At 65.0% G+C, this 12,464-nt stretch overlaps 2 protein-coding genes across 2 annotated transcripts; both read left to right on the plus strand.

The window, feature by feature from the left end:
- Positions 1-5,258: 5,258 nt before the first annotated feature.
- EMIHUDRAFT_365830 (hypothetical protein) lies at positions 5,259-6,389 on the plus strand. The gene is given in 4 exon segments (XM_005781937.1): positions 5,259-5,653; positions 5,937-6,088; positions 6,106-6,113; positions 6,244-6,389. 2 exon segments carry the CDS (start codon positions 5,593-5,595, stop codon positions 6,077-6,079), a joined length of 204 nt encoding a protein of 67 aa, XP_005781994.1. The 5' UTR covers positions 5,259-5,592; the 3' UTR covers positions 6,080-6,088; positions 6,106-6,113; positions 6,244-6,389.
- A 760-nt stretch (positions 6,390-7,149) lies between these two features.
- Positions 7,150-9,295, plus strand: EMIHUDRAFT_233786 (hypothetical protein; the record flags this gene model as incomplete). The annotated part of the gene is made up of 4 exons (XM_005781938.1): positions 7,150-8,461; positions 8,500-8,740; positions 8,969-9,065; positions 9,281-9,295. 4 exons carry the CDS (start codon positions 7,150-7,152, stop codon positions 9,293-9,295), a joined length of 1,665 nt encoding a protein of 554 aa, XP_005781995.1.
- Between the last annotated feature and the right edge of the window lie 3,169 nt (positions 9,296-12,464).

Consider the following 12,464-nt stretch of genomic DNA (forward strand, 5'->3'; position numbering starts at 1 on the left):
CGAGCACGTTGCCCGCGCGCCGCGTCGCCTCAGCGTCTGTGCTGCCGAGCGCCTGTGAGAAGGTTCGGAGAAGGCTTATGGGGAGGGCGACAAGGAGAGCATCTCGCCCCTGAGCCGCCCTCCTCCATGCGGCTGTCCGCCTCTCGGGAGGCCTGGAGCAGCGTGCGCAGCACCCGCTGCCCGTTGCGCGCTAGGGCGAACTGGCGACCGAGGGCGGGCACCAGCTCGGCCAGCGCAGCCGAGCGGGACATGAAGAAGAGCGGCAGCAGGGCGAGCGGACACGCGATCGCCATGAAGAGGAAGCACACGTTGAAGGTCGAGAGGATGCGCAGCTCCGCGAGCGTCGCGCGCGGCTCGAGGCAGGGGAGCGCAAAGGTGCGAGGGCCGAGGCGGGCCAGGCGCCGCTGCGAGGCCGTCAGCTCGCCCGCAATGAAGACGGGTAGCTGACGGTGCTCCACGACGGCCGCCTCGAAGGTGCACCACATTCGGAACTGAAACGAAGGCGCCGTGTTCACCCGGCTAAGGGGGACCCAAATCACGGCGCGGACCGCCCGCACGACGTGCGAGAGGAGCGCGCAAAAGTCCTCGTGGACGTACTCGCCGGCGAAGCGGAAGCACCACGCGTCCATCCAGAGCGCCGCCACACCCGCCTCCCTCGCCTTGAGCAGTACAGCCCTGAGGGTGTGCTCGTCGATCGTCGTGCCGTCGTCGGCCCGCGCCTAAACCAAGCGGACAGTGGTCGAGAAATCGGCCGCCCCTGCGGCCGCCGCCGTCGCGGGCGCGGCGGCCGGCGCCGCCACCGCCACCCACCGCCCGCGCAGAGTGGGGGCGGCTACAAAGAGAGGGGTAGTGGCGCGGGTCAGGGTGGAAGACCGCGCCTGCCGGTAGGACACCAGCGCAAAGTCGGCCGTCTCGCTGTCCGCCTCGAAGAGGAACTCGTCCGTCGAGAAGAGCTGCGAGAGGACGAGGCCGGCGGGCCTTGCCGCGAACGCCTCCTCCAGCCGCGCCAGGCTGACAAGCTTGAGGCGCCTAAGAAAGAAGAACCAAATTCGCACAAAAAGAGAAGAGCCCGGGCCTGCTGCGTCGACTCTTTCGAGGCGCTTGAGTGCGAGCGACTGGCTCGAGATGCTGCTCTGGTTGCCCACGACTAGGAGCGGCTCGCCAACGTCCTCGCCAGCCACGCGGAGCGATCGAAAGATGGCCGTCGGTGGCGGCCGGGACGGAGGCCTCCGCCCGCGCCGCCGCAGTCTTCCACTCGGGCCCCATTCCTGCTCCGGCGGCGGCGCACGAACCGGCAGCTCGACGCAGAGCAGCCTGCGTGGCGACGGAGGGAGAGGACGGTGAAGAATAGCCGCGGGGAAGCGCCCGGCACTTGGGGCCGAGCTACACCTCTCGCCCTCCGCCGACGTGTCGAGCAGCCAGCTGAGCTCGGTCGGCCGCACCACTTGAGAGCACCCGGCCACAAGCCGACCCCCTAGCAGCTGCTCGTCTTTCACGCGCACGTCGAGGAGCCCCCCCCCTCGTGGCCCGCCGCTCCACCCGGCGAGACACTCGCACCTCACGTCGGCCGCACGCGTCAGAATCGGTACGCGAAGCTCAAAGCGCAGCGCAGATCCGCGCAGCGACCAGCGGCCCCACCCAGCCTCCCCTGCAGGCGGCGATGGCGAAGTCGCGTCGAGGTCGCGGCGGCGGCGGCGGCCATCGCCGCCGAGCGATAAGCGGTCGCGGTGAGCGATAAGCGGCGGCGATGGCGCGGTCGCGCCAGCGCCGTCGAGCTGCTCCTGCTCGGCCGACGGCAGAGGGGGAGGAGGCGAGGGTGGACCGGAGGACGAAGAGTTCTGCTGGGAGGCCCCGAGGCGAAGTCCTAAGCGAGCCACGCGCCGCGAAGGCACACGCCGCGAAGAAGTCGCCATGCACAAGCCGAGTGTGCTTGCCAGGCAGAGAATCGCGGCGGTTGCCCAACCACCGATCGCGAGGAAGAAGGCGGGCGAGCAGAATGGAAGGAGATCCAGGGAGAGCAGCAGTGAGCCAGGAGGCGCCACCGCCAGCAGCGCGAAGAGCGGCGAGCCTGTCCAGTAGAGCGCGAGGCGTGTACCAGACATTAGCGACGGGAGCGGTGATGGGCGCGGCCAGCACGAAAAGGGCCGCGAAGAGCGGCGAGTCCGTCCAGTGGAGCGTGTCTGTTGGGACGATGTACACTGCCTGCGGGGGGCGAACAGGCGCTGTTCGCCAACGTCGCATCTATACTGAGTAGAGTCATGAAGACACTTTACAACTCCAGTAGTCGTACTCGTAGCAGCAGCCTGTCGGTGCACTCTCGCATGCTTGCTGTACACAGTACTGGGATGAACTATTATGACTCTGGAGGGGGACCGGGAGGCGGTAAGTCGTCGTCGCCCGGCGCTGCTGCTTGCTGCCGTGCCGCCCACGGCCACCCAGCACAGGACTCACAGCTGGACTGCTATTACGAGAAACTCACACCAGCCAAGAGGTCCTCACGCCAACAGGTCCTCACGCCATGAGGTCCTCACTCCAAGAAGAGGCTGCGCGACTATATACTACTCACTAGATGTTTCGCAAAAATTATTACCGCTCCTCGCCAAATGCTCCCTACTGACGAGAAGCTTAAGCCTGGAAAGAGTTAGACCGCCAGGATGTCCTCACGACCTCACCTCACGCCGGCGCCGAGAGAGGTCCCCTCACACCTGGCGAGAGGTCCTCACGGCGTTTCGTGGTTGCTCGTTGCAGTAATGCGCGCCCCTACGCCGGCCCGGCGCCCCGCGTCGCCCGCAACGGGTCGGCGCGCGCCGCCATGCCCTTCCTCAACACTCTCATCTGCACCCGCGTCCCGCGGAGCGCTTCGAGTGGCCTGCGCAGTGTCATGAGACCTGCATGAGACCGGTTTGTATAGTAAATGCAAGGAAGTAACATTATGGTCTGGTGTATGGTGCGTCCGTGTGTGTGTGCACCATTCAATCCCTCGTTATGTTTTTCATACATTCACACCATCGTGCATCGAAATGTGGTTCGGGTTTTGGCGGAGGCGCCTACCCGCCTAGAGCAGCTTAGGTGGACCTCTGCCGTGTGTCTGAGGACCTCCTGCTGTGAGGACCTCGGCGTCTGCTTGCTGAGGACCTCTCTCTGATAGCGTGATAGGGTCCCCTCACCCTCTCGCTCTCCTACCTTGATCGCGTCCCGTGCTCCTTGATCGCGAACCAGCTGAGCAACAACCTTTCGCATGCTCAGCACCTGGACGAGGTCACATGGACAACCAAGAACTGGCACGGCCTGCAAATGCAGCGTTTGTCGGTCGTCCTCCACACCGCTGTGGCGTGGCAGACGGTGAACGAGCTAGCGTGCGGGGAGAGCGGCATTGTCAGTGCATGGTGCGGAGTGCAGTGAGTGTGAGTGTGTGTGTGTGTGTATTCTTTAATATTAACCTTGCGAACTCGTCCCCCCCGGCAGGGCTATGCAACTGTGACCAGTGTGTGCTGTCACGCCTGAACCAGGTGTCAAATCTGCCGATGCGTGACCTGTGCGTGGGCTGCTCTGTGAGGGGTCCAGGCGTAGTCCGACGGGTAGGGGGTCTGTGCCCGGGCGGTGTCCGGTGCGGAGTCTCTCTCTGATCCCGCCTGGGATGTTGGGTGCGAGGTGTGGCGGCTTCGATCCCAAGGGGGGGAGCTGATCCCACTCGGTAACCAACTCTCAGGGGCAGTAGGTGGGCGAGCTTCAAGCGCGCTCATCTCGATCGTCAAGGCGTCGCTACGCGCGGTCTTCCGCGGGGGGAGCGTCGTCGACGGGTGCGGGAGCGCGGCGCAGTCAGTGCCGCGGCGATGCCTCCGGCTGTTTGCGGCGGGCGGCTTGCTGCTCGCGGCGATGGCGAAGAACTCGTCTCGTCACACACCAAGGGCTTACGCTCTGTCGAGACGCGAGGCGTATGCGCCCAGGAGGGGAGGGCGCATGCGTAACGACGCTGCTAGAGATGCCTTTCGGGGCCCAGAGATAAAACTTCTGATGCCATGCGTGACCTAGTAGTGTCCCCAGCTATGGGCGTGTCCACGTTGGAGCCAGGTGTGGTGTGGACGCGAGAATAGCTCCGCCGTTCATGGAGGCAACCGATGCGAGTCGACTGGTGTGTGTCGTCGTGGTTTCGTATCAAGAATACTCACTCACTCACTCACTCACACGGTGCGGAGTGCATTGCCGTTCTTAACGGAGTCGCTTAGGCGGCTCCGGTGGTGAGCCGGTGTGTGTGCCAGTCCGCGCCAGTCCGCGCCCTTGTCGTGCCAGTGTGCTTGATTGATTGATTGAGTGTGCTGAAAGAAAGAAAGAAAGAAAACACACAACCCAAGGGAGGGATGGGAGAACGGCACGCCGCCACCACACAGGGATTTTAAGGAGAGGAGTGTGATGCGCTAGCCGTCGCCCACCCTGGGGAGTCTGCCTCTTCGTATCTCTTTTCGCAGTCTCTCGCCGCTTCTCGCTGCAACCTTCATGCCACCTCGCGGCCGTCCCACTCTCGTCGGTCTCTCCCTTGTCACTTCCTCCTCTGTCGCGTCGTTCTCTTCTGCCTCGTCCTGCGACGCCGCCGCCTGCCGGTCCCTTGTTCTCGCGGCTTCTTTCGCCTTGCGCAACTCCGTCCTCCTCGCGGCGTATCCTGGCCCCTCGAGTCTATCAAGCTCCCCTCGCGCAAGGACCACATTTCTGACTCCCACTCCGATCATTTGCCTACACGTCATGTTGTTGCTCAGGTCCACTCTCTCTTCGAACACTCGTGCCTCTACGGATGATGCCGGCGCTGGGGTCCCCTTCGGATGCATCTATGATGTAACATACTTCCGGGCCGGTGTGCGGGGAGCGAACCTTAACGACCGCCCAGAAGCTTTCTGCGCGAACCAATCGGGCCAGGATCATCAGCATATGTCCCCTGCACAACATCGTGGGCGTTTGAGCGGTATTTGAGGAGCACCGCGACTCTGAAGTTCGGCCGGGTGGTCTGCAGACCCCCCCCCCCGGAGCAGCAGAGGCTCCGTGGGGTCGCAGAGTCGACGCTGGGAGTCGCACTCGTCAAGCCATCGCAGCACCACGCGGTCCGCACGTACCGCCCACATCCCCTCCACCACTGAGAAGGCGCAGATTGACCGCCGGGCCGCGTAGCCGTCGTTAAGGAGCGATTTTTGGAGCCGTACGAAGAGGTCCCAGACGGGCGAACATGCGGTTTTTCGATGACCACGCGCGATGTGGTATCTGCTTTTTGCTAAAAACGGGCCGCCTAGTGCAGCACCACTAGTACCACACGCAACCACACTTAGAGCTCCACAGTAGATGTTTGTGACGAGCGCCGACGGCGTCACGGTCGCCGGAGTGGACGCACTGCACACACACTGTGACAGTGTCGTGGGTGTGACAGTGCGCGACACAACCGTCGGCGCCGCGCTATCGCGGCGCCCCGCAGTCAACACGCCTCAGGCACACCCCTGAACGCGCCATGGGCGCGCAGATACACCGCAGCGCCGTGGAGAATCCACACCTGGCCGGTCCCAAGCCCCGTCCTGGGCCTCCAGGCGGCCGAAGATCCGGCGTTCGGGCGGGATGAACTTGTCGGAAATGGAGCAAACTTGGCGCGGCTCGCCGCTCGCGGTACCGGGTGAGCCTGGATAGGGCAAAATCTGGGGTGAATACGAGGGACAGAGGTCGCAAGTTTGTCGCGCAAGTTTGCGCGGCGTGGCGCTGCCCCGCTGCCGAGGGCGCCACCAACCCGTGGCGGCGGCATTTCCAGCCCAAATTGGGCGTTCCGTGCGCCTTGCCGGCGAGAGTGGACGGGCTGTGCATCGTGGGGGGGTGAGCGGGAGGGAGGTGGTCGTGTGCCTACTTTGTCGGCCGCGCGCGAGGAAAATACTGGGTGTGAGGCGCGCAGGAGGCGAGGATGGGCGCGCCGGCGGTCGAGCCACCGAACAATTCGACGTGGCGCAGCTCCGCGCCGGCGGGGACGACGGAGCACATGCTGTCGGCGGCGGTCACGCGACGAGGGAGAGCCGCAGGAGCCCTCTGTGGAGCAGGCGCGCGAAAGCAGCGATGAGTGGCGCTTCGTCAGCCACCTGTGGGCGGTCAGCGGGGTGACGCCACGCCTCAGCGAGCTGGATCCGGGAAGGGCAAGGGGTCACGCGGGCCCTGTCTGCAGCAGCAGTGCTAACTAAAACGACAAAATTCCGGATGGACCGGAGACTGTCTACTCTTTCGGCGCACCGTCCTCGACCGCGCTGAAAAGCTGGCTGGTGGTCGCCGCAGCGCGTCAGCGCGACTCCAACTGGTTGGGCACCTCGGCTGGGTCCATCGGCAAGAGGCCCGCGCCGTCGGGCGGCCCCGGGAGCGCATGATGCCCCTCCGAGAGGCGCTGACGCCCCGCCGAGATCGCGCTGGTTTGGCACGAAAAACACGAGGCGCCAAGGGGGGGGGTCAAGTATGTTACATCATACATCGTGACATCTGACAACTGAATTTCCACTGGTTCGTCCTCCTCTGAGTCATCTTCCCCGTCCTCCTTCCGCTCGGCCCTTCGCTCGGTACGTTCGGTGTGGCTCACCCTCCATGCCGTGAACAGGCGCTTTATCCACCCTATATTCTTCTCTCGTTCCTCTGCCCGTGCCTTGGTCTTGTCGTTGTTTCGCACCCATGTCTGTATGGCAATCGAGGCTGCCTTCCCCACTACCTGTAGTTCACTCGTCACCTCTCCCGCGAGCTCCCTTCTCTTTCTTTCGGGTATGGAGTCCGTGAGTGCGGGTAGCGTGCAGGCAATCACGGGTGCTATTTTGTCGTACTCCTCTTCGGCGAGCGCCCCAAATCTAGACCCTTTCGCCTTTAAGGAGGCTGCCCTCGCTCGTCTCAGGAATGTGGCGGTGTCTTTTGAGTCCGGCGCCTCCCGTTCAACTCTTGCTGTCGCCCTCGCTGTGTGTTTGTCGAGCTTCCGCATGAAGTGACGCGCCTCTTCCTTATTTCCAGCGCAGCTGCCGCTCAGTATGTGCGCCAACGACGCCTGTGCTGTGAGAGAGGCTTGTATTTTAAGAATTCTTCCGCTTGAAGAAGCAAAGTCGGCGCAAAACGTGGGCAGTATCTCCGGAGATCTCCCGCAGCACGTGTACGTCGCCCGACATGTCGGCCGACTATGTCTCTCAGGGTGGCGCGTACGGGGCCGTGTACGGCACTCTCGCCGTGTTTCTCTGCATCTCGCTCGCCATCGGCTACCGCTTCCTCCGCAGCGCTACACAGGACGCCGATCAGTACCTCACGGCGCGCAACTCGCAGGGAATCGTCTCGCTCTCGCTCTCCTTCTTCGCTTCGGGCGCAGGCGCGTGGGTGCTCTTCACCGTGCCCGAGGCGAGCATCATCGGCGGGCCGGTCGCCCTCGCCGGCTACACCCTCTCGACCCTCGTCCCCATCGCCATCTTTGGCTGGATCGGCCCGATCATGCGCAAGCACCTGCCGTTTGGCTGCACCTTCTCCGACTACGTGCAGCTGCGGTACGGCTCGCTGGTGAACGTGTACTGCACGCTCGTCTCGCTCCTCTACCTCTGCCTCTACCTCACCGCCGAGTTCTCCGCCATTGGCGACGCCGTCCTCGCCCTCTGCGACCCGGCGGACGTGTACGACGCGGCCGCCGCGGGCGGCGTCACCGACAAGGGTCACCGCCTAAAGTTGGGCCTCGTCCTCGGCGTCTCGCTCTGCACGCTGCTGTACACGGCGATCGCCGGCCTCCCCGTCTCCCTCGTCACCGACAAGGTGCAGGGGGTCGGCATCTTCCTCTTCACTTTCCTCGTGTGCATCGCCGCCTTCACGGCAGACAGCGGTGCGGATGGGCGGAGCGACCGCTGGGAGGAGGTGACCACAACCGGGACGGGCGACCCGGCCGCCACGGGCGCGGGCGGCTCCACCTACGGCAACTCCTTCAAGATGGCCTTCATCCTCATCTCCGCCGTCACGTGCGCCAACATGATGCACTCTGGCTTCCAGCAGCGCGTGTGGGCGGCCGAGGACCAGGCCAAGCTGCGCAAGGGCGCGATCGGCGGGATCCTGCTCACGATCCCGCTGATGGTCCTGTACGGCGTGGTCGGCATGGTCTCGTACCGCGAGTACGGCCCCTTCCTCTTCCCCCAGTTCCCCTCCTTCGCCGGCTTCTACGCGCTCAACGAGCTCAACGTCGGCTGGCAGGTGTGCGCCGTCATCCTGACCACGATGATGGTCGCATCGTCCGCCGACACCATCCAGACGGGCGTGGCGGCCATCTTCAAGCCCTTTACGACGTACGTCCTCGTCCGCGACTGGAAGGCCCTCCCCTCGGAAGCCGAGGCGCCGCGCACCATCGTGGCACTCAACTTTGTGCTCGCCGCCGTCGTCGTCAACGTGCCAGCCATCGTCATCTCGACGCACCGCGGCGACGCGCTCCGCACCCGCCCTCGGTCGGGCTGTGAGCAGCGTCTCTTCACACCACTTCGCCGTGAACAGGCGACGCCCACCTCTCCGTCCTCTCGCTCTTCGTCCTCGCCGACCTCGTCTGCGCGACCTGCGTCGTCCCCGTCCTGATGGGCCTGAACGACCGCATCCACCCGTCTGCCGCGGCGGCGGGCTGCCTCGCGGGCGCCGGCACCGCCCTCCTCATCTACGGCCTCGCCGTCGACGGCGAGCCGGACGACTTCAAGACGCTGATCCCCGACATTGCGGGCGTGTCGGGCCTCTACGCGGACACGTCGATTGTCGCCTTCCTCGTGACCCCCCTCGCCTCCGGGCTCGTCACCACTAGAAGCGGACTGCGTGTTCTTGCCTCCCAACTAGCGCCCGAGAGGGCACGTACTCCGCCGTATTCGGTCGTATTCCGCTGTATCCACTGTATCTTCTCCGTTGCATTCACGCGGTGCTCTGATTACACTGCACAAGACCGCCTTCCCGCCCTCACGTTTGCGTACTCCGCACGTAGGCTAGTCACCCTCGCCGCCAACATCCCGTGGTTCCGCTCCGGCTACCGCTTCGAGGGGTACCCGCCCGTGGCCGCGGAGTCGCCGCGCGCGGGCGACGTCGACAAGATCAGCGGCGCCGAGGCGCGCCCCCCTCCCCAGCCACACCCGCCACTACTACCACCCAGCACCGCACCGCCACACACACCCACAAGCCCCTCACAGCCCCTCACAGCCCTCACAGCCCCCGTCGGTACCCGGGTAGCCCCCCCCCCCCCCCCCTCCCCCCCGGCGCCGCCGCCGCCACTGAAATTGTCTCCCATCCCCGCTCGTAGGTCACCACCGCGTGACCTCGCCGCCGCGCCAAGCGCTTGCCGGAGCCCTACCTCTCCCAGTGCGGCGGGGGGCTGAGAATACCAAACGGCCACGACCTCAGGTTTAACAGACCGAGGGAAAGCGCTCGGGCGGTCGGAGGACCGCCCAACTGCATGAACACGCATCCCGCCCCTTCCCGGATCGGGGGGCTGAGGCGCGCACAACTGATCACGGCGATCCACGACCCAGTCGGGGAAAGCTTGCAGCGCTCTCGGCCCCGCAGCACCGTATGCGCCTTCGCGCGTCCACGGTGCTCGGTCGGGCGGGAGCTGCTGTTGTAAAAAGTGAGGTAAAACTTTTCCGCACATCCCCTGTGCCCCCCGGGGAGTCCCCGGCACCCGCATGGCCACCTCCTTACCTGATACCTCCCCTCCCGCCTCCGCTGAGCGCTGTCAGTGTCACTAGCAGTGCCGCCCCGACGCACGCACGCACTTACACACACACTCCTCTCGCTCCACATCCAACAGCTGCCTTCTCCGCGCGGCAGGTACCTCACACCACTTGCCGCGCCGATTCCTCGGGGCCGACGTCGACTTGTTCCGAGGTGCTGAAGCGGCTGCTGCGGCGCGTACTGGCCCGATTGCTGACCCGGCCGCGAATGGCGTATCGGATGACGCCGCTCCTCGCGTCGTTGACGTTTTCGCTCACCGGAGTCGCACCGAGCTTCTTGGCCAGGAGCACGAGCGACACCTACGGAGGTGAGCGCATCGCGTCATATCTCGGAGCACGTCATGGTATGCCCAAGCAGGCGCGGAGTACCTCGCGGAATGCTCCAGGAAAGAAGGATGTGGCGAGGGCCTTGTACAGACCCGGGTGCCCATCGAGGCCGGCGATGAGCTCCTGCGGCGTGGTCTGGAACATGCAGTCAAACGCACAGCCATCGCGCGTCGGGTCGTTCTCGTGCGCCATCACAATCGTGAGCTTGTCGGCGCGCGCCTGCTTGACCTGCTCCGCGAGCCGCACCCCGCGTTCCCCCGACCAGGTATTGGCGTTGAGATAGAGCAGCATGTGGGTCGGTTTACGAGACTCCTGGGTGGGCGCCTCGTCTTCGACGACGACGGTGAGGGTGTCCGCCGCAAACTTGGACTTTAGCTCGTTGACCAAGTACACTGCACCCGAGTTGGATGGCGAGACCCAGAGCACCACCGGCTGGAGGAAGCCGAGGTGCTCGCGCTGCGCCTCGCCCGGCACGTAGAGCGGCAGAGCCGTCTCGTCCTCATAGGCAGGCGAGCAGAGCAGCAAGGCCTACGTCATTCGAGTCTAGGCATTTTGGATGGAGAGGGGGCGGAGGGTGCCGTGGAGGGGGGTGGCAGCGCCTCAGTGATGACCTTGAGCGACACGAGCTGGAAGGCCTCGATGCGGTGCCACGTCGTCAACGACCAGCCTTTGTCGAAGATGGCTTCCCGCAGATGCCCGGGGCACTCTGCACGCAGCGCTGCGAGCGTACCGCCTTTCTCTAGGTTCCCCTCTTGGACGAGAACGAGCGGCTTCTTCTGATCGAGCGACGCGCGCACCTCCCGAAGGCAATTATGGCGGTGGAAAAACTGGTGGTGACGGCGGCGGTGGCGGCGGTAGGTAAGGTACGACAAAGTTGAAGCTCGCGTGATACCCAGATTCGATGGTTAGGCCCACCTGACCAAGGCCTGTCCACTCTGTGCCTTGCCAGCCAAGGAGCGACGAGGAGTGTGCGAGGAGCGCACACTGCATGCCCGGAGAGACTTCGACAGCGAACGTGCGCGCGTCACCCGAGTTGTCTCCTTCCATGGACGCTACCTGTTTGCCATCGCAAAGGAGCTCCCAGCTGCGGGCGGTGCCGTCTCCGCCCCGACGGGCAGGGGTCATGAGGATGCCGTATCTTGTAGATGGCGCCAGGGGTGGCAGTGGTGGCGCTGGCGGAGATGAAGGCGGCAGCGGCGGTGACGGTGGCGACGGCTGCCCAACCGGTTGTGCTCCACACACGCTTGAGCAGACGTCTGAGCCAGAGCACTCCTTGTGGCAGCTCAGTGCGCACATTTCATTCACTCCACTGGAGAGAGTGAAGCCAGGCGGCGGAGACCAGGACACAGGCGGGATGCCCAAAGTCTTGGCCGCCGAAGATGCGTGTGCCAAGAGCTCCTGGTTGCTCCACGAACATACGCTGCCCAGCGTGACCGACAGATCAATGAGGGGCCCAAACTCCACAACAATATAAAAGACCTCCGCACAGTCTCCACTCAGGGCGTCGTATAAGCCCGCCAGGGCGCCAGGGACGTCAAGGCATGGCCGAGCACCGGATTGCGATGGTGAGGAGGATGGCAACGGCGACAGAGACGGGAGCGGCGGCGGCGGAGACGGCGACAGAGACGACAGCGGCGGCGGTGGAGACAGCGACAGAGAGGGGAGCGGCGGCGGTGGAGACGGCGACAGAGAGGGGAGCGGCGGCGGTGGAGACGGCGACAGAGACGACAGCGGCGGTGGTGGAAACCGTGTGAGCTGCACAGGCGGAGTTGGTGGCTGTGCCGGCTCAAGCCAGCTCGGCAGGGGGTGCATGGGCGGTGGCAGCCATGCTTGGGGCAGCACCGGCACCAGCGGTGGTTGTTGCTGGCAAGCGTAGTGAGGAGGCCAGTCCATTTTGCACTTGAAGTCGTTGGTCTCCTGCTGGACCAGTACGCACTCTGCTACATAGGTTTGAGTTCGCACGTAGGCGGTCTCACATGAAGCTCGGCGGGACGGCGTGTCTGGCCCACTCTGCCCCCCAGCTTCTCCACACCAGGTACAGCTGCCGTTGGGGCAGAGGTTGGTCTTTTGCAGCGTGAAGGGCTGCTCGAGCCCGCAAGTCTTTGAGGTTATCTCCGGCAACGCAGAAGGGTGTGATGCCTTCGGCGGCGGTAGGGTTGACGGTGGCGAGGGCAACGGTGACGGCGGCACAGGGGGCACATGTGACGTCGGATGAGGGGGCGACGCTGGCGGCGGTGGCGGTGGCGATGATGGCAGAGGCATGATTTGAGGTGGCGGTGACGGCGGCGGCGGCGGCGGCGGCGGCGGCGGCAGCGGGGCAAGCGAGGGCGGTGGTGGTTGTGGCGACGGTGGCGGCGGCCGCGGCGGCAGCGACGGCGCAGGCGAGGGCGGTAGTGGTTGTGGCGATGGTGGCAGCGGTGGTGGTGG

Source organism: Emiliania huxleyi (assembly GCF_000372725.1).
Source record: "Emiliania huxleyi CCMP1516 chromosome Unknown EMIHUscaffold_197, whole genome shotgun sequence".
Taxonomy (NCBI): domain Eukaryota; phylum Haptophyta; order Isochrysidales; family Noelaerhabdaceae; genus Emiliania; species Emiliania huxleyi.

What these genes read in the sequence shown, in the direction of transcription:
- EMIHUDRAFT_365830 (XM_005781937.1), top strand. Translation starts at nt 5,593, where the DNA reads ATGAACTTGTCGGAAATGGAGCAAACTTGGCGCGGCTCGCCGCTCGCG. An exon ending in GCTCGCGGTACCGGGTGAGC is followed by an intron (nt 5,654 to 5,936) that starts CTGGATAGGGCA and finishes GGATGGGCGCGC; the next exon opens with CGGCGGTCGAGCCACCGAAC.